The sequence below is a fragment of the Columba livia genome, chromosome 17, assembly GCF_036013475.1.
Source record: "Columba livia isolate bColLiv1 breed racing homer chromosome 17, bColLiv1.pat.W.v2, whole genome shotgun sequence".
In the NCBI taxonomy this organism is placed as follows: Eukaryota; Metazoa; Chordata; class Aves; order Columbiformes; family Columbidae; genus Columba; species Columba livia.
The window spans coordinates 7,836,410-7,862,116 of NC_088618.1; the positions used below are offsets into that span (position 1 = coordinate 7,836,410).

At 42.1% G+C, this 25,707-nt stretch overlaps 2 protein-coding genes across 10 annotated transcripts in view; both read right to left on the minus strand.

Annotated features, from left to right (window-relative positions):
• The window catches only part of SEPTIN5 (septin 5), a 38,746-nt gene extending 31,296 nt beyond the window's left edge, over positions 1–7,450 (minus strand). The window contains exons 1-2 of one of the 4 annotated variants that reach the window (XM_065033682.1): positions 7,307–7,450; positions 7,163–7,173 (exon numbers count right to left, since the gene is read on the minus strand). In XM_065033682.1, coding sequence (XP_064889754.1) covers positions 7,163–7,173; positions 7,307–7,349 — 54 coding nt within the window. In that variant the 5' untranslated portion in view covers positions 7,350–7,450. Of the gene's footprint in view, positions 1–6,569; positions 6,595–6,792; positions 6,847–7,162; positions 7,174–7,306 lie in introns of those variants that run through there. The other 3 variants (XM_065033684.1, XM_065033683.1, XM_065033685.1) reach the window with 3 other exon arrangements.
• Positions 7,451–10,240: 2,790 nt separating this feature from the next.
• The window catches only part of LOC102086013 (septin-2), a 35,136-nt gene continuing 19,669 nt past the window's right edge, over positions 10,241–25,707 (minus strand). For 3 of the 6 annotated variants that reach the window (XM_065033687.1, XM_065033686.1, XM_065033688.1), the window contains exons 9-13: positions 25,177–25,322; positions 24,038–24,121; positions 23,006–23,063; positions 16,755–16,848; positions 10,241–11,032 (exon numbers count right to left, since the gene is read on the minus strand). In XM_065033687.1, the coding sequence (XP_064889759.1) occupies positions 16,780–16,848; positions 23,006–23,063; positions 24,038–24,121; positions 25,177–25,322 (357 nt within the window). In that variant the 3' untranslated portion in view covers positions 10,241–11,032; positions 16,755–16,779. The remainder of the gene's footprint in view (positions 11,033–16,754; positions 16,849–23,005; positions 23,064–24,037; positions 24,122–25,176; positions 25,323–25,707) is intronic. The other 3 variants (XM_065033690.1, XM_065033689.1, XM_065033691.1) reach the window with 1 other exon arrangement.

Consider the following 25,707-nt stretch of genomic DNA (forward strand, 5'->3'; position numbering starts at 1 on the left):
TGAGCTGAACAAAGCTGGCAAGTAAAGAACTCAGCTCTGCTGCTCCTTGGCTCCGAGCAGTCGCGCACTACAGCCACTGCAGTGGCACACGGGGACAGGGCAGCCACGGCACGGCTCCACTCTCCCCATCAGCCAACACTTGGGCCCTGGCACTGGCCAAAACTGCTGTCAGCTGCTGCCACCGCGCAGAAAAACCGGCCAAACTGACAAGGTAAAGAACCGGAGTTAACTTCTACTAAGGGCTTCCCACCTCTGGCTGACTTAACGCTACACTGGCTGCCACCCCAGAGAGGCCCAAGCTGGTGTGAAGCACAGCCCGAGATGCTCGAGCTCACTGCACTTCTCAGGGTCAGCCCCGAGCATCCCTGAGCCCTCTCTGCCGCGGCACAGGGCTGGTGCAATCTGAAGGCTGTGCATCTGCATCCAGAGACGTTTGTGCTCTCTCGAGCATCCCCTGCACACACTGCTAGAGCCCTCTTTGAGAGCTGAACTGCAGCCTCAACTTCTCTTTTTTTTTTTGACTTTGGGAGCAGACATTTGTATTAAAGCCAGAAACTAAACCCTCCTCGCCCTCTTGGCATCACACCCTTGCAGATGCCTGTGCAGGGTTTCACTTCCCCTTCAGCTCTTGGCCAACTCTTGCTCATCAGCAAGCCAGTCCCTGCAGCCTTCCAGCACGTTCTTCTCCAAGCCACATCCAGCACATGGCTGCTGTGACACTGCTGGGGGTACCAGCCCCATGGGTAAAGTCTGGGAGTGACAGACCATGGGACAGCACAGCAGTCTAGAGCTGAATGTTAACAGGCCATAATAGATGTCAATTAATGCACTGGAAATACACTGACAATAGAGAAGGAATTAAGAACATTAACCCATTCGGCCCTTAAAACAGAAAGGACTCTTACTTGAGTTGGGAGCAACAGATCTCTTCCACTCTCTGCAGCCCAGCCCCTGCAGCATTGCACATAAAAACGCTTCCTCTTCCCATGCTCTATGCCACCTTCCTCTACTCATTTTAAACAGTCTTTCTGGGATACCAAGTGGTGGAGGAACAACAGCACACATACTGGATGACAAACACGTGTTCTGGGATCCAATTCCAGCTTTTCTGATGCACCACACACAAATCCAGCTCCTGAACACCCTTGTGGGAACAAGACGACTGCAAACCTCTTCACAGCTCCAGGGACAGTTCTCTGGGAGAAAAGGAATGTGTAACAGCAGACAAACATTTTTTCCTGCGCTTCGAGGCTAACCACACTGTAGACATACACACGCGCACACACACAGACAAAATCCAGCCCATGTGGGAATTATTCCAGCATGCTATGAAACAACACGCACAGGCTTCACAAAAATCTGAAGTCGCACAGTTTATTAGAGATGCCATATGTTTCTTTCATCAATATTAGAGTGTGGTTTCTCTGTCTCTGGGAAATCTTTGCCTTGAGCAAGAAGGTGACAAAGGCTTAGTGTTGGTCAGGCAAGAAAGCTGTGCAGGTAAGCAAAGAGGGTGCCCCCTCCAGTTTGTGCTCTGCTATCCAGGAAAAAAGTAACACAGAAGCCATTTGAACTGGAAGAGGAAAAGTGGGAGAGGAACCCTCTTGGCCACGCAAGTGTTCTCTCAGCAAGAAATGCTTAAAGTATTAAGGACGGAGCAGAGCTCTCTAAGCTTGCTTTCAGCACACGTGAGCAGTAGCTGCGGCGCGGACAGAGGAGCCGCCGCTGCGAGCAGTGGGGTGTCCCAGAACTGCCAGGGAAAGTCCTCGGACTCAACGTTTAAAATGAATTTAGCAAAGCTCTGAGGATACACAGCAGGGACTCAACCTGGCCTGGCACGGGAAGCAACCAGCTGGCTGAAGGTGAAATTTCCCCTGGATGTCCAAGATGTCTATTTTATTGGGTATTTAATGAACAGCAATCAAGACTGGAACTGAGGGTGGACAATAAGGGCTCCAGAAGACACTGAACTCCACCAGCTGTTTCTCCCTCTAGACTTGCCTTTCCTCAGCTTTTGCAGGGAACTGCCATAGCATTCATTGCTAGAACAATCAAATGAAGAACAGCATCACTGTGAAGCCAGTATCATTTTTGAGATTATTAAGCAGTTGTGAGAAACTCCTTGACTTCGCAGACTAAAAGTATCCAGGGGCTGGGGTTGTCCTTCATTCAGACGGCAGCAACGTTCTCAGCTCTGCAGCTGTGAGCTCTGTTGTAACGCCCCAGCAGGCTGCAACCCAGCAGCTGAGCAAGTGTCACAAGCACCTCTTAGGGTTAAACGAAGGTTGCTCCTACTTCCTCAGCATCAGCAAGGATCAGGCCACAACATCCGTCACTCTTACACATTTGGCTAAAACGCCCACAACAGTCCTGCGCAATTCACACGAGAGCAGCAGAATTTGGGACTCATACACGAGCAGCCGAGCAGTTTGTGGAAATTCAAGTGACAAAAATCCCCATGCAGGAAACACTTCTCCTTTTCATAAACTGCAGATTGCTGCTCGCACTGAGAGGGCTCAACCTCTTCCCCTGCCCTGTACTAACGACCATTTTATCCATTTGGAGCATAAATAATTGAAGAGAGACATCAGCAGCAGCAGGCGGCAGATTCTGTGCCCAGCTCTCCAGCAGTTCTGTTTCACCATGCAGCCCATGTGCTGACCTCCTTTTACAGCCCTTTTCCAAGGTGGTAAGCAGACAAAGATGGGAGGAAAAAGAAAAGAAGCCAAAGTACCCAGGATGGACGTCCCTCCCCAGCCCAGAACAGCCCGTCTGTGCGACACAGGGACCTGCTGCCGCAGGACTGTTTGGACAGATGCAGAGCACAAGGACAGGCAGGGCTGAACCTCTTGACCTGCTGCAGTTCCACCCAGCTCCTGACACTGTTCTGAGCACTGAGCCCTTGCCCAGCTTAGAGGGCAAGGGACCAGGGTTGTCTTTTGAAATGGGCCAAAAAAAATGAATGAACTACAGAGAGCTTTTTACAGAGAAGTAAAAGCTTCCACTCCTATGATAGGTCTGGCCAAGATACACTAGGACATCAGAAAAACAAGCAGAGATGTGCTGCTTCAAGAGCGTTTCCAGTATTTACCTCCAGATGCTGTGACTAATTCACTACTCCCTTTCTGGCAGACACATCTTGGTAGCCAGGATGCAAGACCAGGGTTGGAAAACACAGAGGTTGGAAGAAACATTAACGTGGGGAGTCAAAGAGAAACAGCCTCACCCAGGGCGATCTATGACACAGTGAGAGACCATCCAGCTGTGGTGAAATATCCCACTCGCCAGCTGCAAATACAATTTTGCTTTCCCCTAGTGAAAAAAAACCTCACCACAACCACCCTGTCTGAATTGATACAGAGCACAACAGACAGCACGGGAGCACAGATCCATACTGCCACTGCCAGTGACTCAAAGAACCAGGACTATAAAATAATTGGTTTAACTCCGAGTGGTACTCTGTTTGCCTTCCAGGTTCCATGCTTTTCTGCACAAGCATAAGCGCCAAGAAAGAGCTTTCCCCTAGCCACAACACTACAAGAAGTGTTAATCTAAGGAAAATAGATGAAAGAAGGCAACACTACAAACATTTAATGCAGGTATGAATCCTCCACGCTGCTCCAGCACACTTTGAGGGGATTCTGTAAGGACCTGATCTTTGTTATACAGTTTGCAAGGGAACTTGTTTATACTTTTCATCACATATTTCACAAAACAATCCATTTTCACCACACAGGTGTCTACACAGAAATCGTGGGTCACACTAAGGTCATCCTCAACCAGCTCAAGACACAGGAATCCCCACTCCTTCCTCCTCTTAATCTGCTCTTTGTCATCTGGAGTCATCATCAGTATGTCAAGGGCAGCATCTAGAAATACCTCGGGTACCTCTGCACCATGCATAGCACAGCCTTTTCAGTGGGTTAAACATTTCTCTTAAGTCCATCTGGGCTTATCTCTCCACATGCACAGGATGGAAGACATCTCTGCTCTTGTAATATCTACTGTTCCAGGAAATATCTGCTTCTTTCCTTTTTTTCTAAGGAAGAAGCAAAGGAGTTTCAATTGAGTTTTTAAGATATAAACCCCAGATTCTCAAAAACCAAGACACAAGTGTAATTAATTCAGGACTTCTCAATACCCAGAATCACACTGAAACCATTCCCCCAGCCAAACTACCTTTTGCATAGCATCTCCTCTACACACAGTACCCCCCCATTTCTATTTTTACTGACAAGCAGACCACCTCAAAACGTGCTTACGTAGAAAAAAACCAAGCTTAATGCAAAAGGCACAGCCCTGTAATTTCAAACCCACTGAAAGAACTGGATCCACCAGGTTAGTCTCTGCTCCCACACCCAAACAGCTTTGCAAGTTGATTGGGCGGGGAGAGATCAACTTGGGATGGAGAGGTTCCCATCCTCCCGATTTAAAAAGAAACTATGACTTCAAAGAACATTAGAGACACGGGCCTGAGCGAGCAGGAGCCAGCTTCAGAGCCACGGCATGTAACACCCCAAACAAACACATGCCAACAACAGGAGCTAGGAGGCATGTTCTGCAGGAGTGTGCCAGGAGACTCCAGTTTAACCAGGTATCTGGGAGGTTTCACCTGTACTCCTCCCACAGCAACACCTCAGGCTTTGGCAGAGCATCCATCTGCCGCACTTGCCCCATTTGGTTCTCAAGTCAATACTCTTTTGACAAATTGCTATGTTTTCCTTACACAGGGCATACTCTTCTGCACATGGGACATTAGTCATTGCTTCTTTTGCCTACTGAGCTTCACCACGAGAATCCCTCTCAGCCCTCCAGTGGTATATACATTGCCAGGAGAGAAACCATCCCTCTTTGAGAGGTGCTGAACCAAGGTATAATGAGACTAAGGAGCTTTGTCTCACCAGGTGACCTGCTGCAGAGCATCAAACCAGAAACTGGTTTCCCCAGTCCGGGGTCTTAAACCACAGCCCTTCCCCTTGGAAAGCTGGATGCTCTGCACACAGACACCAGTATCAAACCTCCACTGACTTCAATGGGGCACGAGTTCCACACCAAATACACCAAGTAGGAGATCATTCCTTGGAAATCAGAGAGGTGGAGAATCTACCGTTATTTTTTCTTCATAAATGGTACCAATTAGGAGTTCAACCTGCAAATCAGAGTTTCCTGGACCCAGACAGTGCATCAGCCCTGACTAGGCTATAAGAGTAGATGAAGACATTCTTTGAAACTACACTGTTCCATTTTTTGGTCTCCACAATCCACCAATGTTATTAAGATTTTACTGAAGGCTACTCTACTTACATGCAATCTATTGTAGTGCCCTCTTAGAAGCTCATTTCATTTCTCAATTATTCATAAAGTATAGCTTTTACGATAAATTTTGAAAAATTGGTTCAAGCAAGAATTAAAGCTTTAGTAAACCTTTTAAATTGTTACCTGCTGCCAGATGAGGGTGGATTGGAACAAGGCAGCACGGGAGGAAAATCCCTGATCTCAAAGGATGCTAAAGAAAAACCATTTATGATTTTGTATATTCACTTTCATTTTAACAGATTGCTTTGTATTCACAGCTTGGTTTCCCTCCACCATCCACAAGTAACATGGCTGGCACAAATTCATAATGAACCGTGCTCTGTCACGCAAGACCCACTCTACACTCTCAGCATAAGATCCACGGACACACACACATTGACAAAGACCCTCCTTTGCCCCAGCAGAGCATTACGCTCTCCTGCTGACACGAGCTCTTTGGGGCACAGACTCCAGCCCACTTTTGCCTATGAGGTGTGACAAGGGCCTTTGGGAATTATGGTAATATCTACAACAGACTACTCTGATCTTCACCTTGCTTCTTCCCTTGGGGAACGAGCAGAAACAAGCCTTATACATAACATGCTTCCCACTTTATTTTAAAACAAATTAACTAAAGAACAGCATGTTTTCAGGGTGTTCACAGCTAACACTGAGTTTTCTACAGTTTCAGAACACATTCTGGATTGTTTCCCTCCAAAAATAAAACAAAAATTAACAGCAATACTCACAAATAACTACAAAACGCTAGCAAAACTAAGAAGCTTAAGAAAAATGCGCCTGATGACCCCATTAACTTATTACTCCTGGATTTACTTTGTTCCTTTCATCACTGCAATTAGCGGCTAAAAAAATTGCACAGGTGTCTTTTCACAGTGCCCAAGTCTGCACTACAGAAGGAAACACCATCTCCTGCACTGGCCAGGTGAATGCTCAAGCTGCTACAAAATTAGTTTGCTTGTCTGTGGTCCAGAACAGCTGTGCAGCACCACTGTCTATGCTAGTAAGGTATTTGCTGCCTAAGGAATTACAGCCCCAAACAGAGAAAGTCTGCACCCAAAGGCAAGCGCAAGCCAGGTTGTGAATGGGTGCACTATCTCCTGCTGCAGGGACCCACTGCACTGCCCTGCTGTGTTAACCATCGCCTCGTCCCCACCTTTGTGAGACAGAAGAGCTCCTCCATATACAGCAGACATTGCCTACATCATGATGATGGGTGCTAAGGAACACATGAAATCCTGCTGATAACATCTTACCTAGACATTCAAGCTCAGCAGGGGAGGATTCCTCTTCTTGTCAAACACCCTAAATCCCTCTAAACACCAAAAGCGAACAAAAAAGCCTGTCGATGTCATCCGATTGCATCACACCCCCCCCACCTCCAGGACTGAAAGGCATATCTCCAAATAGCTATTAGCTTTGCAAAGCAAAACAGACGTTCCCCAACGCCCAAATGCTGGCGGCCGGCGAGGTGCTGACCTGCCACAGCAGCCAGGGACCGGGGCTGTGCCTGCGCATCTGTGCTGCGGAGGGAAGAGCGAGCGATGGGAGACGTGCTCCTCATACTGAAATGCCTTCGCCAGCCCCTGCGCTGCCTTTCTCCACCCGAACCTACTCGACACACCCAAAGGCACCGAAAAAAGGAGAAACCCAACCCAAAACCCATGGACGCGAAGCAACCAAAATGCCTATTTCCCGGGTGGATCCAGTCTAAAAAGGGGCCAGCACGCCAACCCCCAGGCTGAAACGCCGCTGTGCCCAGATAGCAGGACACCCCCCACTGCCGCAGCACCACGGGAAAGCACAGAGCCAGCAGGGCCGGGGCTGCAGCGGCCGCAGACCCACCTACCTGCTTCTCGTCTGCAGGGCGGATCGGCGAGGGCGGGATGCCCGCGGCAGGAGCCGGCAGCGAGGAGAGAAAAGAAGAGAGAGTGAGGGGTGCGCGGTGCGCCGGGCCGCGGGGCGGAGCGGCCGCGCGTCCCCGCAGCCTCACCTGGGTTGACCAGCTTGCTCTTGTACCGCATGCCGGTGCTCATGGTGCCGGCGGCGGCCCGGCCCTCCCGGGAGCGACAACGGCGCCGTGTGCGAGTGTGAGTGTGCGAGCGTGTGTGCGGCGAGGGCCGCCCGGCGCCGCCAATCCCGGGAGCCCGCCCCGCCCCGGCCCCGCCCTCCCTGCCCGCCGGGCGACAGCCGGGCCGGGGGCGGCAGCGCCGACCCCCCGCTACCGCAGCGCCCGCCGGCCGGAGCGGCCCCGCTGCGCCGCCCGGGCAGCACGGCCAGGGCCCGGGGGATGGGCACAGCAGCTCCCCGAATCGCGGCTGTGTCCACCCACCTGAAAACACCGCACGAGGAAGCAGTCCCTGCTCCGGGATAGAAACACAACACCCAGAAGAAGGAATACACCGTTTAAAAAAAAATAAACCAAACACAAATGGAATAAATAGGAAATGTGTTTCCAGATTTAGTATCTCAAAATACAGTGGGAAGCCCTGAATCATACTGCAACTGTACTGTGCAAAGAAGGCATGTGTGCTCCATTTCCATTAAAGCATTTTAAAGAGGTGATACAGAAAGTTATTTTAGGTAAAAGCTGTCAGTATAACTGCGTAAGGAAAGGCAGCGGAGAACTCAAATGAATTCTAAACACTCCAAAAACAGTATAGCACGTGATTTAAGCACAGCTTATAGGAACCTCAGCTCAACAGTCGAGGAGCAAGCAGAGGGGCATGTGAAGCATCAGGACACCCAGCTCCTTCCACAGCTGCAGGGAGGGGTCATGTCTTCTACATTTCAATGACAGGTAAATTATCAGACTTGAAACTCTCCTGAATACAGGACAGGATAAGCTTGGCATGGTGACAGGTGCACAAATGCCAGGACAAGCCCCTGCCTTGGCACAAAACTGACACTGATGCCACAGTACTAATTTCTCAAATTACTGTAGTCACCACAGCACTTATCTTGCCCTTGCTTCCACCATCTCATTCAAAACATGCCTCATACTAAAACAAGAAGACACTTCCAAAACCACAGGTTGGCAATCCCAGGCACGTGTGTTTTAAAAAACCCATTAACTCATCCTGAGTTCACTTTTAGCCATCGATTCAAAGAATCGGAAAAAATATAAATCAGGTAACTGTCAGCATATTCGCTTGTTTTTAAATGCTAGAGCACCACAGACCATTACAGACTACACCACAATTAAAGGCACCAACAAGCAAATCATGAGCTGTTTTATCACCTGCCACAGTGTTTTAAATCTCATGAAGACCAGCAGGACTGCAGTCACCTGCTCCTGATCCTGTGGAACCATCATTAAAACAGTTACATTGGGCACCTCAGCCCAGTGCAGGGAAGTGTGAGCCTTGAGAAGGCTGGGATGGAATCCAGGGAAAGGGACTTGTGTTCCATGGCCCCAGTGCCACTGAATGACAGGCATGGAAATGCAACATCAGAAATTAGACTCCAGCCAGGGTCCTCTATCAGTAGCTTCACAGTAGCAAAGACTTGGCTTAACAACTCTATGTTCCCCCATTAAGCTGTCAAGTATTTTAACAAAACCGAGTTCAAACGTAACTGAAGATTATGATAACATCAAGCAAAAAAGTGGTAGAAGGCATAAAAATGAAGCGTACGTTGAAAGGAAAGCACTCAGTATCAGCAGTACTGCAAGCCCTCCTTGGACAATTATTAAAATAGATCTCAGGTTTTGAGCCAAAGTGCTCCAGCTGGAATCCACAAGCTCAAAGAAGGCAGAGACAATCGATAATCAGTATCTGCTAGTAAAAATCTGCTCACTGAGGCTTCATACACAAGAATTGTAACAGTGACTTCAGGTGCTCTGCTTTGAAAAGAGGGAGAGGGAAAAAAAGCTCTGATTTTAATAAAATTAAAAACTAGGTGCTTTGGAAATCCTGCTTCCCCATTGTCCTGGTTTGCTCTGAAAGATGAACCTTTCATGTTACCTTTGTTCACAGAGCTAATCCAGCCTGTACTAATGAATGTAACCAAGTCCTGGTTCTCAGGAGGGGTGTGGCTGTCCTGACTTTCACAAGCACAAAAGGACAGCACATCATTTTCAGAAGGTTACAAAATATGATGGAAAATTCTGGAAGAAACACAACAAGGAAGGTGCACACAACGGCACACAATCCACGAGAAAATGTTTCCGGTTAACTCTCTCACCTCATCCCTCTTGACAGACATCCTTACAATTAAAACCTTCATAAGACTTGAAGATACTTTGGATGAACACAAATCTGTCACTTCATTTCTTCTTTCAACTTCATGACAGCAGCCACTGAGATAACAATGTCACGTTCATTTTATGCAGTTCAACTCCAAACACAAGTCAAATATGTACCCCTGTGATGCACATTGTTTGTTAATCCTACACTCATTGCTACACAGCAAATTTGGGGTAATCGTTCCATGAAAGACACCGTAACTTAATACAGAAGACTAAGTGTCTCAATCCCATATTTGCAAAATAATTTACGCTTATGCATATATCATACATGCAAGACTACAAAAGCATGCAGAAGAGAGCTATGCACTCGGTAATAACATAAATGAAACAGCAACATTCATGAACTTATAAACTAAGGTATGCAATCAGATTTTCAAAGGTATTTACACATGTAAAAGACGTTGGTAGGCACCTAATGAACTCTACAAAACAAAAAAATAAGTGAATGCAAAGTCTTGCTACATAACTTCCCGTTAAAACACTTTCAAAGTTGTTTTGATATGAAATCAAAGCAGCTTGTATGTAGCCGAATTCTAGAGAACACCTTCATTCCTGAGGGTAAATATCAAAATTCCTTTGAATATGCACTGTGCATGATGTCATTACAATATTTCATAGATTAGCTTAAAATAGCCAAAAAAATCCAGAAACCAACAAAAACTACCCCAAAATTCAACATTTTCCACATTCGTACAATTTATTACAAAACTTCAATGAAAATTAGTGTTGTGGTATATAAAAAGTTCAGTACATGCCATCGCTCAGCTGACAGATAAAAATGCCTGTGACAGAAATTCTTGCAATCAATACTTGAGACCTGAAGACAAATCCTCAGAGGCATCCACAGAAGTTGTTGGCGTGTGTAGTGTTTATGATACGTTAAGGCACGATGATTTAGAAAAGTCAGCTTTCTTGCATCACTGGTGAATCATCAATGTTTTGTACATTGTCTCATATCACGCAAATATACATCACCAGAGATGAAGCTTCAAAAGCAACCAAAGCACAGAGAAAGTTACGAGAAACTGATACGATACATAATGATTTAAAATGGCAAGTGAAAGTTATGATACTGTGCAAACACATGTATGTTTACTGTAAACAGGCCACAATGTCTTTTACTATTAATTATGAAACTGTTCAGAATAACGTAGCAGATACATGATTAACTCCTTAAACCCACCACAATTACTAGTCCAAACAGCATACTCTATCGGTTCTGGTATAAAACGTATAGGAAGGATAATAAAACCACATTTATAAGTATGAAGACAGCGTTACCAAAAGAATCAAAAAAGATACATTAGAACTTGATTAACATTGAAGATATAAAACAAGCCGTTTTACAACACGATCTTCAGACTTTGTTTTAACGCAGGTCTTGATCTGCGGCATCCAGCTTTTGCATTTGAACGTTACCATGCGGTCAAAGAAAACAGAGCACCCATCCACTTAGAGAACCGTATACTGCTGCGAACAGAAGTGGAAAACAAAGAGCATTAGAAAGGACAAACTCTCAGCAGTGTCGGAGCGTTTGGGGCGGCCTGAGCCCCTCTGAGCAAAGCAGCATCGTCCAGAAACAGCATTTCAGGGACCTCCACTAGATCGGCTGAGTCAGAGGCAGCTTGGCCCCAAATATTTACCACAAATGTCTAATACAAGCACATAAATTAGAATCTATTTTTACTTATGCAATTTCTGAAACACCCATAGCCCCCTCCATCTGCAAGAATACAAGAAATGTGTTACAGCTCATCTCAACACTAACACACGCAAGAAACCAACCTTGGTCAGCCTGTTACTGCTGGTGAGGAAACCGAAAACCGCTTATCTACACTGAGCTAAAAGCAAGCAGCGAGTTTGATGTCGTGCACGAACACATTTATGACATTGCTTAGGTAAAACAGAAAAGCAAATAGATTTTTCCAAGTATTTTTACAGCAGCATTCATATGGTCAAAAGAAGGGATACCAGTCTGTAATTCCAAAATAAGTACCAGTTTTGGATGTGTCTGTTTGCCATTCGAACAGGCTGCTACACAGAAAGCAGAATTCCAGCTTTCCCTGGAAAATGGACCCTGCTTAAGCAGCTGTGTCAGATTTGGAACTTGGGAGATGCCTTGAATTCTCCAGTCCCAAAACTACTCATTCCCAATAGGAAAAAATAGCTTAATCTAAACATTCATCTGGATGGAAAAGAGAAATATCCTAGAAAACACTGTTGTGTCAACTCACTTGTCAAGTCCAGTGAAGCACTCAGACTACAGCTGCTGATTACAGGGGGGATAAGGAGCAGGGAAAGCTGACAACAGGGTCCTTTGCTCTGCATCATCCTCACAGCTGCTCAATACACAATTACTTAACATTTGAAGGAGGACATCAAGTCCCAGAACAAGCAAGCCAGCATTAAGGCTTTAAAGCCATAGTCCATACATTGCTACTTCTGAGTACAAAAAAAAACCCTAAATTTCTGCCATTGCCTGCCTAACTGAGAGAAGATCCCCCAAGAGAAAAGCATATCCTATGTTTCAGACTCACAAAAAGACTGGAATTTCCAATAAACATGAAGGTTTGGGTTTATAAGCACAGCTGTGCGTGTGTGTGTGTTTATAAGCACAGCAGCACAATATCCACATTTTATATGCTCAGTGAACACACTTGGGCAAATACATCTGTGCATTTCAGTGTGGATTCATTCCACTGCTCTTTCTTCCTAATCTCCTTATGAGACAATATCTTCTATTAGGTTGATAACATTCTTTACAAATTTGATCTCCAGTTTTATTAGACTAACATTAGTCCTCTATACTCCTTTCACCAATACACAGCTTTAATAAGCCCCTCAAACTACAATGTGAATTCATACCATCATTTAAGAAAGACGATACATTTCTCCAGCATGTCGTTAAAACAAAACTTTCTCAGTAAGTGGCACAACCAGTGCCACATGCACGTGGTCACACAGCTCAGAATCCCACATTTGTGAGAGTTTCAAAAGCCACCAATGTTTGCTGAACCTGGAGACCAATGGTGGGTGGTCTTCTCCCCCAGCTTCTAGCCAGAGAAACATCCCCTGGCAGTGCCAAGCAGTTGTTCCAAATACTACAAATTTGCCCAAGCTTCATATTCTCTAGACTCAATTTTGGCTGCCAAAAACTACAACATAATCTTCCCTAAGTGACATTTCTCATCAGATCAATTCAGCAGCATCGTTTTAGAAGGCTGGTTGCTATGACAACCCTTTGTGTTGTTCCGTTAAATGATGTCAATTCATTGGTATAAAGAACTAGTTGTTTGGTGCCTTTAATACTGTTCTTATCAAGAATCAGAACAGTGTTAGTGAGCTCAGGAGGCTTTAAAATACTTGTGGAGATCATGAGCTATACTAGCAGAATTTTCAACATCCTACAGATATTTTAAGTGCAAGATGCTCTCCTTTCTTTTTCTGAACACATTTCCCTAACCGTAACTACATTTCCAGCTGGCTATATCTGTTTTCCATAGTCTGGCTTCTGTTATTGGTTTGTCCCAGTATGATCTTGAAGCGGAGTAGAAGACAGACAATCCAGATTTGTAAGAATAACAAGAGGAAAACAGATTGCAAAGGGATACATTTCCAGAAAAAGAGAGGGAAAAGGAAGAAACACCCACCAATAACCATTTCACTTGAAAAAATAACTCCAGCTTTTCGTAATAATTGCTCATCTGAGGTAGATGAGTTCAGAAACTATTAAATATGCTGTTGGAATTACTGCAGGCATATTTCAAAAGCATTTGTTATTGGAGTATCCAAACAAACTTCAATCTGTTATTGCTTTGGTAACTTGTTCCACCCCTCCCTGTCCTTCCTCTCTAATCCTTCAATTGGAACCTTCAGATATAAGAGAAATAAGCTCCTATACTTTACAGCACTGTGCTTAGAAGCACCTCCACACACATTGTTTGTACACAGAAGCTATGAAATGTTTAGAGGAAACAGACAACAAGTATAGGTTACCAAATCTTGTTAGGGCCACAGTAAGTCTGTACTCACAGACTTTTGTCAAAAACTGCAGCTGGCACACTGGTCCCTACTGTTTCCAAAATCATCGTCTTCCTTTCCTACTTCTAACCCCATCTCCACCAGTGCCCTTTTTCACCCCCGTTGGGTTTCCATTTCTCTACAGCAAGAAATCAGTTCATCCTCTTTGGAAACTTCGAACATTTTCTGTGTATAATCTTTGCCTTTGTCATTCCCAATATGCTTCTCTTACTTTAGCCTTGAAAGTAAACTGCTTGAAGTAAATTCTCCCTTCGCTCCTTCCATAAAGCCTTTAAAGATGCCCCTACTCAAAAATGAACAGGCAAAACAGACCTTCCAGTCATCCCATCTGTGTAGCACTTTATGGTAATACAGATTCATTAGTCTTTTTGGCAAGGATTTGAGTTTAGCACTTCTTAATCATTATGCAATGCCAGACTCTTCCCAGAAAACCCTAAAGCTTTCAGCAATCTTCTCCCCACCCTGAAATACATCTGAAAACAGGAGTATTTCACATATTTGGATATTACCACATTTCATTATCCTGCTATTCAGTCTCCAGGTCTTATCTATGAAGGTATTTACACCATACTTCTCTTTTCCCAAAATATCTGAAAACATCCTTTTAACTGTGCTTTATGAAGTGGAAATTGTTAAGGGACTTTTGAAGAAAATCAGTAAGCGCGTATTTAAAATAAAAAGAGTGAAAATGTTGATTTCTACATAAATTATCTATAAAGTTACATATTTTTCTCAGCAGAAAGATAAGTAAAGGTGCAAAAGAGCAGTTGGAGGAGAGACTGTGCCTTCAGTAGCAGAGCTGATCCTTTCCGTTCTTGTAAAACTAGAGCCTGAGACATACTCAAGATAAGCTGTGATAAAACAAAAAGATTGATATCAAGTATATTTAAATTTGTTAGCAGTTCGGTTCTGTTGACCACTGTGCTCATTAGAAGTTTCTTGCTTTCTCTGGAAATAGTGAGTTCAATAAAATACAGCAAATAAATCTGATGGGAATGCTGGAGGCTGAAATCACTGTTCCTCCTAAACTGCGAAGTCAGTTAATGTGCACGAGAGAAACTCCCCTAAGGCCAAGTTCTAGGTGAGGAGTCACTTCAACCTGCTGACAGGTTCATACAGCAACACTCTGGTTCAACAGGGTTGCAGTTACAGATCTGACTGTGTGTATTAGACTTTTAGCATAATTTGTTGGCTATCTATCAATATCTCAAGGGTAAAAAAGGTTCAAGAGTCTTTCCTGAAAGCAAGCTGTTGAACAATATGATTTCCATAGCAGCTGTAGAAATATTGTTTAGCAGATTCCAGAAAAACAACAGCAGGACCTCCACATATGAAGATCTCATTCAAATCCTTCTCAAATTTGTTCACATTCAATATTTCAGACCAATTAATTTTCTCAAGAGTTAGTTGAAACTAAATCACAACAAGATCATGCGGACACTTAGCTAAATCTGCAAAGCTCTCCTGCTTAACACATTTAGTGGTCTGAGATGTATTCCAGATTAGCAATGTAAAGTATCTATAAAATAACATTTCACTTGGATGCACATGAGCACGCTCAGAACTCTGTTTACTTATGTATCCATGGCTGCAAATTCAGCCTGGGACAAACCATGCTTCAATTCATTTTTATAAATACCATGCCCAGTATTGCCAGAAGCTGTGAAACACAGGGAACCTGGTGCCATTACTGGCTAACCATTAGTGGCAATCCTGCACACCATCAGCCCTCAGATGCTGATTTCACAGCAAATACAGGAGGTAGGAACTGAAGAAAGAGCTCTGAATATATTTGTATCATTTGCCATCCCGTGCTCTGCAAGCAACAGCTACAGACAAGCCTGTTAGATTTAGGGGGGGGCGGTCCTTACAGAGTATCCGTTTCAAGGATGCTATGTGATCAAACGTGATTTGTAAGCCACAGAAAGAATTGAGCTCCTTTGCAAAAAAAAAACCCAGCAATATAATTTACATTATATACATTTCCTGCATCAAACAGCCATTTTCACACGTGGTCAGAGTTTGGCCGCAGGATAACAAAGCCACCACACAAACCTGGGACCTCCAGTTCAGAGTCAAATATTTAACAGGCTTCTTAATGACCAGTCTGAGAAAGCGAGAGCTTTATGTCAGACACCACTATTGCATATGCTGCATGGTGAGCCACAAAATTACCCTCAGTTTACATTTCCAGCCCTAGGACAATACATCTTAGTATGGAAGTTGGAAGACACGATGTGAAGGCTCCTCTATCTGCAAGACTTGGAACTGTGACAGTGAGAAACCTGAGTTTGAATTACTTTTTTCCCCTTAACTACTTAACTCAAAGAGCACAGTGCACATACCAGCAAAACCATCAACTTCTGTTTAAATAAGAATCCAGTGAATAAGTTTATTTCTTAGGAGACTTTTTTTCTTCTCTTATTTTGTTTTATATAAACAGGAAGACCGAAGGTTCAAATAAAGGCAACAAAAAAATCTCCTTATTTTAGGCTTGGAATGTTGGCAGCTGCCACAGGGTCATAAGGGATAATATAATCCATTTTATTCAAGCTTTACATTCCAGAAGACCAGCAATCACAACTGGAGAATTAAACTGAAGTATTAAGCAACAAGATTCCTCATATCCCTCTGTGTTTTTATTCTTGCATTTAAAAAGAAAAATTTTACCAGAAGAGCTGCATTCTGAAGAAAGCATGAATATTTGCTACAATCACTTGTTTCTTCACTCACTTGGATCCCACCTAATATATGATATATAACATCATGGAAGTCTCTATTCAGTACACTTAACCAGTTTGTCTAAACTTTCATTTGGCTCTTTGAAAAAACTGCTAAGAATTCAGCCGCCTATATGGCCCCAAACACCCTAACTTTTGTTTATATATAGCCAAATTAATTTTCTGAGCAGCTTGTGCTAACAGAAACAAAGACAGACGATCCAAAAATAAGGCACTGAAGAGAAGCATTTACAGGTCTTAAAAACAGCTACACAGGTAACATTTGCATACACATTTTTTTCTAGTCTACCCAGAACATCACTCAATTTTTTTTCTATAAGTACTTTAGAAGAATGTCCAAAGCGCAAAATTAGCAATAATCATTGTGCAAACCTTACGTAAGAGGAGTAAATGAGTCAGAAAAGTAATACCTGATGCATCCAGATGTCAAGCATCTTAATCGTCACCAGGCTTCATCCTCATTTGGGCTTGCATCTGTGCAATCATCTCCTGCATGCGGCGCAGCTGGAAGAGAAAAACACCCACTTGTTTAGAACAATTTCACGAGGAGTTCAAAATCCAGGAATCTGTACGTCTTTTTCTCCCATGGTAGAATGCAGATCCTGTTTGCCTCTTTATAAGTTGGAAATGGCACATTAAATTGCATAATTGAATACTTCACTTTTTTTTCAGTCTCAGATTCTTTAGCGTATTACATCTAACTTTCACAAAAGATTTGTAAGATACTTATAACAACAATTAAGCAAGAAAATCCAAATCTTTTGGAGCAAGCTATGTTTGCACACGTGTGAATCAACATTCAATCTACAATGAAGACAATATGCCATTTAGGTGTGTACAGAGACCCACTGCTTGAGTGAGCTGAAGCAGTTTTGTTCTGATACAAGTGCTCAAAGCATAATATTATGTATGAATACTCATCCTGTGGCTAACCAGGACATTCTGCAAAGCTTTAGCAACAGTAACAGCCGAACATGCAGACAGAATTTTAAAACTACTTCAAAAGGAAAACAGAAATATGTTTACAAAATTGGGAAAGACAGACTAAACATATTAAGCACCAATATTTTTTACATCTAAACAACTACTTTTCCTGGAAACAATTGTTTTCCTAAGGCATTTTCTTATGACACTTATAAGCTAATTTCCATCTCATATAATTCATTTTTTTTCCCCAAAAATAACAATTTCAATAAATGTTCCTAAGAAAGAAAACAAGACATACAGATTTTCAAAATGTATATTCAAATACCTCTGATTTGGTTTACAAATGACTACGTAGTTCCAGATGCAGGTGGGGAAGCTCCACATACACAATTGCCAAGTGCCCTATCTTACTGACTGGAAAAGAAATAGGCTGCGATTTCCATGCACACCGTATGAAATAAGAGTCCGTTTCACGTAATAATCTGAGGCTTGCATAGCAAGTTTTCATTATTCTAAGAATCATTGTATCATTTTATAATATATCCAGCCTTTCTTCCCTTTAGAAAAAAGTAATTACAGAATTGCTTTAATTTATTTTCAGAGACAGGGAGGGGAGAAAAACTCTTCAACTCAAAAAAGCACTATATGTTTAAACAATTAAACTGTATTTTCACCCAGTCAACCACATTAGCTATTGTGATACTAGTTACTTCACGAGATTCAACACAAAAGGATCTGCAATAAATGCTTGACTACATGTATGTGGTGTTGAGGTGTTAAAGTTCAAAGAAAAACAAACCAAAAACCAACACAACCAAACCCAAAACAAAACGCTGAAAATTAAGCAAAGCCAGAAAGACCACAGCAAAACTAACTGCAGATGTCTTTATTAGGTTTTCTTGCCTGGTCTCAGGTATACATTTGGGAAAGAGTAAGAAACTGAAGAGTAAAGAGTATGGAAAAAAGAGAGATTGCAGAGCAACCAGAGGTTACAGAGGTTGCCTAAAACCAGCAGGTTTATAAACTTCTGCTGCAGCAGCACAGGTTTAACAGAGGCTAATTCAGGTTCCTGTGACTGCAGCATAGATACATGGACAAAAGGAGAATCACACAAGAACAGCATGAGATACAGCTGGTAGTGATGGTTATACACCCACCTACATCTTTCTGCTAAACACTTTAAACAAAAAGCCTCTTATCAAAAACATAGCATAGTGCTGCAGGAAGGAGGGAAAAAGAGCAGGAAGTCTCAGAAATGAGAGTTGCATTGATTCCATGGCCCAAGAAAAAAGTTTCAAAGATCAACTTGTAGAACTGGAAGACACCTGGTCTGTTCAACTGCCTCTCTGCAGATTTACCATCAGAATAAAACCAGCTTTTTGAAAGCTCGCCTACTTGAGCCTTCCCAAGAGCACTCCAAGCTGAGCCATGAAACATCCCCAAAATAGAAACCATTCAGTAATCACAGGGGAAGATACTGCTGCACATGTATTACAGTGATTGCTCAAACACACTATTCTGCTAATAGCTAACGTCATATTTTTAGACTTAAATACAGCACAGTCTCGTGTTTTCTTAACCTTAATTGATAAAAATATGCCCACACCATGAGAGAAAACAGATGCTGTGTGACTCAAATGTAAGGTAGGACAAAAGCACCAGGAGACCTCCTCTGCTCTAGTGTTCAGATTGTAAGATTTTCCTTCTTCATGTGGTGTTTTTGGGGTCTGCTGGTGATGTGCCAGTCTCATCCATTAGCTAAAAAACGCTAAGTTTCTGAAGCAATTGTAGCATAATTCAGTAGAAAAACTTGGAGGCATAAAGCCTGTTAACAAAACTACTCACGTTGTTGTATCCTATGGCCACTAGTAGTCAAGTCCTGTGAACTCCCAGACATCAAGAGAGTAAACTTAAGTAAATTAGGTGGAGTTTATACCTGGGTTATGTCAGGACTAAAATTTAGTTCAAACTATTATGTAACTACTGGGTAATGACTACACATAACTACCATAGCAATACACAAAGGAAACAAACATTTAAAATGAGAGTCAAGGTTACAGAGTTAAAAGTGAACCCTACAGCTTCTTAACAGCTCCCATGTCACTAATAGAAAGCACAGATCCACAGCCCTGCTTTACCTCCAGGATTTCATCTATCCTACTGTGCTTTGGCCAGAATACCAACTACTCCTGTCTGAATAAGGTGAGTGGCTTTTTAGTGACAACCCTACAGATATCACAGAAAAATAAATGTTAAAAACCAAACAATATCTGCTTCCCACTGACCTGCTTCCCCTCCCCACACCAAGTATGATTATTTCAGCCCATGCCTTTACAGAAGAAAGTTCGTAAGGGAAGAGGCTGCAAGAACAGGGCGAGATGGAAAACTGCACAGTGCATTTTCTATTAAAATCGAGATCTTCCCATGATAGTTGCCATTGGTTAAAAATACTTCCAATACTAAAGCGTACAATTAATCTCGTTAACTGAAGACAAGAAAAATATTCCTGGCAAATTTACTATGATATATTGGAAAAGGGGCTACAATCAAGATAAATGTATTTCATAAGACATATCAACATTATAAATAATAGAAGTCACTATGGCCACAGCCATCACACTCCACAGGCAGCACACATTGTTCCTTCAAAGAACAACTCAAAAGGACAGAAAGAAAGCAGTTACTCCAAAAAAAAAGAAAAATATCGGTCTTCATTCCAGTCCCCAAGGGATTATCACTGTTAATTGCTTATCAAGGGTTTTCTTCTCATTATGTTCTCCCCGGACTAAGACTACGTCACCTTATGGAGGAAGTCTGAAGCATTTTGCTCCCCTGAATTGGGCAATAACATCCCACAAAACAAACGAAACTTCAGAGCGGTTTGTGCTTCCCCGAGGTCCGCAGGCCTGCACCAGCAGTCGTGCTGTCTCTGCACATCTAAGTTCTCACCTTATCTTTCCAGAAGACACGAATACCTGCAACACCAGGTGGTTCCCCACATGCAATCACATCCTCACCTACCCCAAAGCTGCTGCTGTGCCACAGCCCAGAGGCCCCCCAGCTGTTCCCTACAGACCCCTGTACCAAACCAGGGTTCTTCAGCTCAGCTGATAAAGGGTTAAACACAGCCTAAAAGTGCAAAGACATAAAAAACATTTTGACATCGCGATTAATTCTACTACATTCAGCCTACTGCTGACCAGCTTCACTGAAGACAGTGGAGAGAAGGGATTTGCCCAAAGCCTTGGGGCAGCTCATGGAGGAAAACAAACAAACCAAACAACCAACCAACCCACCCACAGAGGAAGTTTGTTCCTTGTCATTTCACGTAATCATGGTTCTAACATTTTTCTGGAAGTATTGCCTCTCAAAACTTTGAAATGCTTTTATTATGAGATATTTACAGAGTAGAAAGAGTATGGCACAATACTACAAGCTTTCTTAAATTTGTGCCCATTTGCACCACAACATCCAAATAATCTGAACTGCCGTATATTTACATGGGTGCTTTGCTTCTTATTTTCACATCCCAGCTCAGAAAAAACAGGTCACCACTTGCAAATGAGCAAAAATCACAACCAGACTGAGCAATAAGTTCCAAATTGCTGAACTGGGGACCACATCCTTTGGCATAATAAAAGATCATTTAGCAAAAGTGATGCCTTTATAAAGATGATCCTGGCACTAGCCCAAACATTCATTCCTTCCAAGGTTATATAAACCTCACAAAACTGTAAATAGAACGTCAAGCACCGTTACTGATGGGAATGCAAAACAGGAGGGGAAATGGATATTTGTTTTCTCTGCAAAGGCCATGGAATGCGAGCCCATTTCCTCTGTGCCTCCCTCCTCCCCAGACTTTTCCCAGTCTGAACCTGAGGGATGATACAGAGATGAAGGGATTTCATACCGGCTTATCTACAGAAGATTCAGCAAAGCCTCTTGATCTCTTTGGGACAATAGAACGCAGAAGTTAAAAATCTATTTGTTTTTTCAAATTCTAACCTGATCATCTCTGAATAACTGCTGCTGAAGTTGCAGATGATTATTCCCAGAGGAAACTTGCAGAGACTGACTTTCAAGAAATTAAAGACTTCACCCCTTTAGCCATGTTATATTAAAATAATACATTACATACATATATATATATATATATATATATACACATTCACACAGAGTGGTCAGAATAGACCAGTATTAATAATGTGCCTGCAATATCAACAGTTTCCAGTGGAAACTGTTACAGGAGAATCTCTTCAGACGTAAACCTTAAGACAAATAGTTCTACAAGGATACTCTAGTTTCTCCTTAACTACTAGACATGTACAATTTATATAGTTCAAGTAACAGGAGAAACAGTTATGACTTAAATTCTCTAAGGCCAGAATCCTGCAAGCATTAAGAACAAAAGAAGAAAAGCCACACACACCACAAAACCTTTTCAAAAAATACCTCTGACATTTTCAAAACATCCCATATCCCTGGCTATCAGCTGCTGGTCTACTCTTGTTTTACACACACATCAGTAAATGGGAGACAGTTAATCTGTGCACAGAACACTTGCAGAAGTTCCACCATCATAACTGCATGGCCATCAAGTGCACTTACATCGCTGAAATGAAGTTGTGAAGTTATACAGTGATAACGATGCAGTTCATTTAATCTCGAGTAATTCTTACTATTAACTACAAGTTACAGCGATAATCAGCTGCTTCTGCATTTCCTTTTAGGAAAATTTTTTACTATTTAAGTCAACATACCAGGGTTAGCTATTTTTAAATGTGGATGCTATAAAGGAAAAAGGAAATGCACAGACTGAAGTAACTATATTTCAAAAGTTTCCATGTATGGGAGCCTGAGTCTTCCACCTCAGAAACAGACAAAACTGCTTGTAGTTTTTTACTGCTTCATGCAAATCACTGCATATATGTGTTTATCTTCTAAATCATGTTTTCCTGCATTTATGGACTTGGATCCGAGCTGAATTGGACAAAAGAATGGTAAATAGAACAAACACTGTCTTCCGACTGGCAGCAGGTCTTAAGTTTTCACAATGCAAGCAGTCACAAGCACTGGCAGTGTACTGCTTGAATTTAAATACTGCGCTAAATATCTCTAAATCTTCAGAACTTTACCATAAAAATGTTAAGCTGAAAGGCCTAGTAATAATTTGAAACTTGAGTAAGAAATCAGATAGAAAACACCTAATCCATAAGTAGACTGGTACAATAGAAATACCATGAATTTTGCTGCAAGTCAAGATTAAAAAAACATACATATTAGTGATATCATGGGATTGTTAAGATTCAACAACATTTTTCTACTCCGGAGCCACAAGATATAAGAAGAAATATACTGGTAACGTGACTGTAGTAAGCCATGCACATCTATTAGACTATCAGTCTACCCCAACATACTATGTTTATAGCAGTATATATAGCTGAAAAACAAATTGACCTTAATACTTAAAAATAGCAACTATCCTTATGGAAAACTAGCACAACTGGAAGTGATAAATTCCCTGCCTACAACCAAGGATCCATGTGCTACCTACCATCCGCAGCACGCAAGTGACTATAACCAAAACACTGTATGGGCAACCTGTATGTTCAGATAAGGTCTGTCATTTTTCACAACTCCAGTCCTACACTCCATAGGCAGTTGACATAGAACACTGAAATTGAAATATAGCATGTTATATTAAAGAACAACAGTTTTAGAATCTTCCTCTTACCTCAGCCTCTTTCTGCTGGAGGATTCTGTCCTTATCTACCACTTCTTCTTCAACAGGCCTATTGAACAAAAGAACATGTTGATGGGTGTAAGATACGGAAGCAAAACTCTCCAAGAATAGATTCAAGGTTCATATTTAGTTAATATAACTACAACAAAAAGTCTACATGCTTCCATACAGGGGAAATTAGGATATTTTTAAACCCATGCTTCCCTTTTGTAAAACACCATCTTTACCTCACACTCATGTTATTCACTCCCCATTTCTTAAAATTTTATTTATTCACTGCTATAGTGATTTTTTAGCTATTTAGTCAAGAGATTCCCTCCACTATGTATCCATCGTACAAAAATCAAGCATCAAAAGGCAGTGTAGGCTATTTCCTTTCTTCTTTAAGATCAAAATGCTTGGCTGAATACTTAAAGAACAAGTGAAGCAGACACAACAATAAGTTGCTATTAAAAAAGATGCAGCACAGGTACGTGCATATTTTTTGCATGAAGTTGCCAAGGACAGAAACCTTACCAAGAAAAACAAAACATGCAAATCAAAACCACAAAAAACCACCACAAACATTACCAAAAATGATTGTTTGGTCTGAACTTCTCTCTTTAGCCAGATATGAACAAGCAAGCCCTGCAATAACTGGAGAAATAATATCCTGCCTGATCAGACAGGATGGGGCCTATTTAAATGTGCCCACTAGAATTTTTTTTCCCAAGTAGACATCGTTCAATAAAAAACTACCTTGCCTGCAGCCCACAACTTCTTTATGTACATTCCAATTAAAAGCATAGAGAAAATAGAATGGATACACAAGCAGGAACGGCTGTTTGTAAGCACTGCACTTTGCTAATATTACTGCTCTTCAGGGAGAACGTTTAATACAAATTTCAGCAACTCCATAGATTGAAATCTCAAGAGAAATAATTAGTTACAGGTGAGGTGAGTTAGATGAACAAGTTCAATGGCACAAAGGAAAAAGAAGAGACCCACAAGCAGCAATGCCCAAAGCCACACACACGCACTTACTTGCCGGTTCGCTTTAGCCTCTCCGAACGGAAGTTTTCATAGTGCAAGTCTTGGGTCACCTCCTGCAGGTCCTGCATGTGTGTTCTAGAACATGCAAAGGGATATTGAACACTTTGTCCTTCTTGTCAAAGGAAGAAAAACACCCTTTTATCTTCTGTTTTTGTTTTCTATAATGGATGCATTTACTGGAAAAATAATCCTTACAGACCAAGCGTGACGTAAAGCTAGCCAGAACACTGCTTTCATGTTTATTGGTCTTTAATTCACACTTAAGTGCCCTCCCACCAATATTCTTCAAAGACCCAAAGTATGTCATCACCCTCTTGTTTACTACTGAGTCTACAGGAGTTGTTCATACCTGTCTTTACAGTTTTAAGAACATTGAGAAGACAGTTATTCAGAAAGATACTTTAATTCCTGAAGTATTTTTTGCCTCTTAAGTGCTATTAGGTGTAATTTGTAACAGAGAACTAGGTGGAGCTCCTTGGCTCACAGAGCAGCTGACGTTGCCTAACAATTTCCAATTGTCAGGAAAGAAGTGCTCACTATGAGTGACCAGCAGAGGGCGATCCCTGCCCAGCAAAGACTGAAACCAGACCTGCACAACAGAATTCAATTTCCAACAACAGGGAGAGGTCGTAAAAACACACACACACACCAAAGCCCACCAAAAACACCATACCCACAACACGTAAAACCATCTACACAGGCACAATATATCCGTATCAACTAAAATCATAAAGTGGGGTATCCTATTTAAAACAGGATTTCCTATACTGCCAAGAAACCTGAGCTTTCCCTTCAGAACACTCTTCACATTTTAATCAATCACTTCTAGTAATATTTTAAAAGCTTTTCTGCCTCACCCGCTGCACTATAAGAAAACATCAATGTATATGTAAAGCCGTCAGTTCACATAAGACATAAAAACTGTCACATATAACTGTCAATGTAAAACACCGAAAATCTTTTCTGAAGTCAGAGATCAGAGGGTTACAGCAGCAAAATGAGCTGCAGCGGGCTAAAAGTACCTGCCATTAGAGTTCGTTTTGAATTCAGGAGTTCATGTTCTTGTAACTCTCTAGTCATTGTAACAGTTACATCACCACCGGAGATGGGATAATTTTACCATTACTCACACCAGCATTGTGCGCAGCTTAAGGAAATCATTGTGCTCTGGATTTTCAACTTCAACAACTCCCCAGGGATACAGACGGCCTCTGATTTTCTTGCCTTTCACCTCAATAAGTTGATTGGATCCAATAACAGCAAAGGGAATGCTGGCCTAAGTTGAGACAGAGCAAAACAAATTCCTGGTTTGATTTTTGACTGGTTACTTTTGCATGTTTTGTTTCTTTTTTAAAAAACGCAAAAAGACTTTTAAGTAGCAGACAGGAGGGGGGAAAAGAAATGCTGACAAATGCTCTCTACTATAATCCTTCCACATGAGAAAACCACAAAATCCTATTCTAGGTAACACAACCTCTCATTGTTAACACCTGTAGTTGTGTTAGGATCAGTTTGTCTTCAAACACAAGGCACAAAAGGAAATGACGGTTTGCTTTAGGAACACTTGACTGTTGTTGAAGTACAGTTTGGGCATAATGTGTCATCTGACATAACATCATGCATGGAAAACAGCCAACAGAAACATTCTTCAGATACAGATT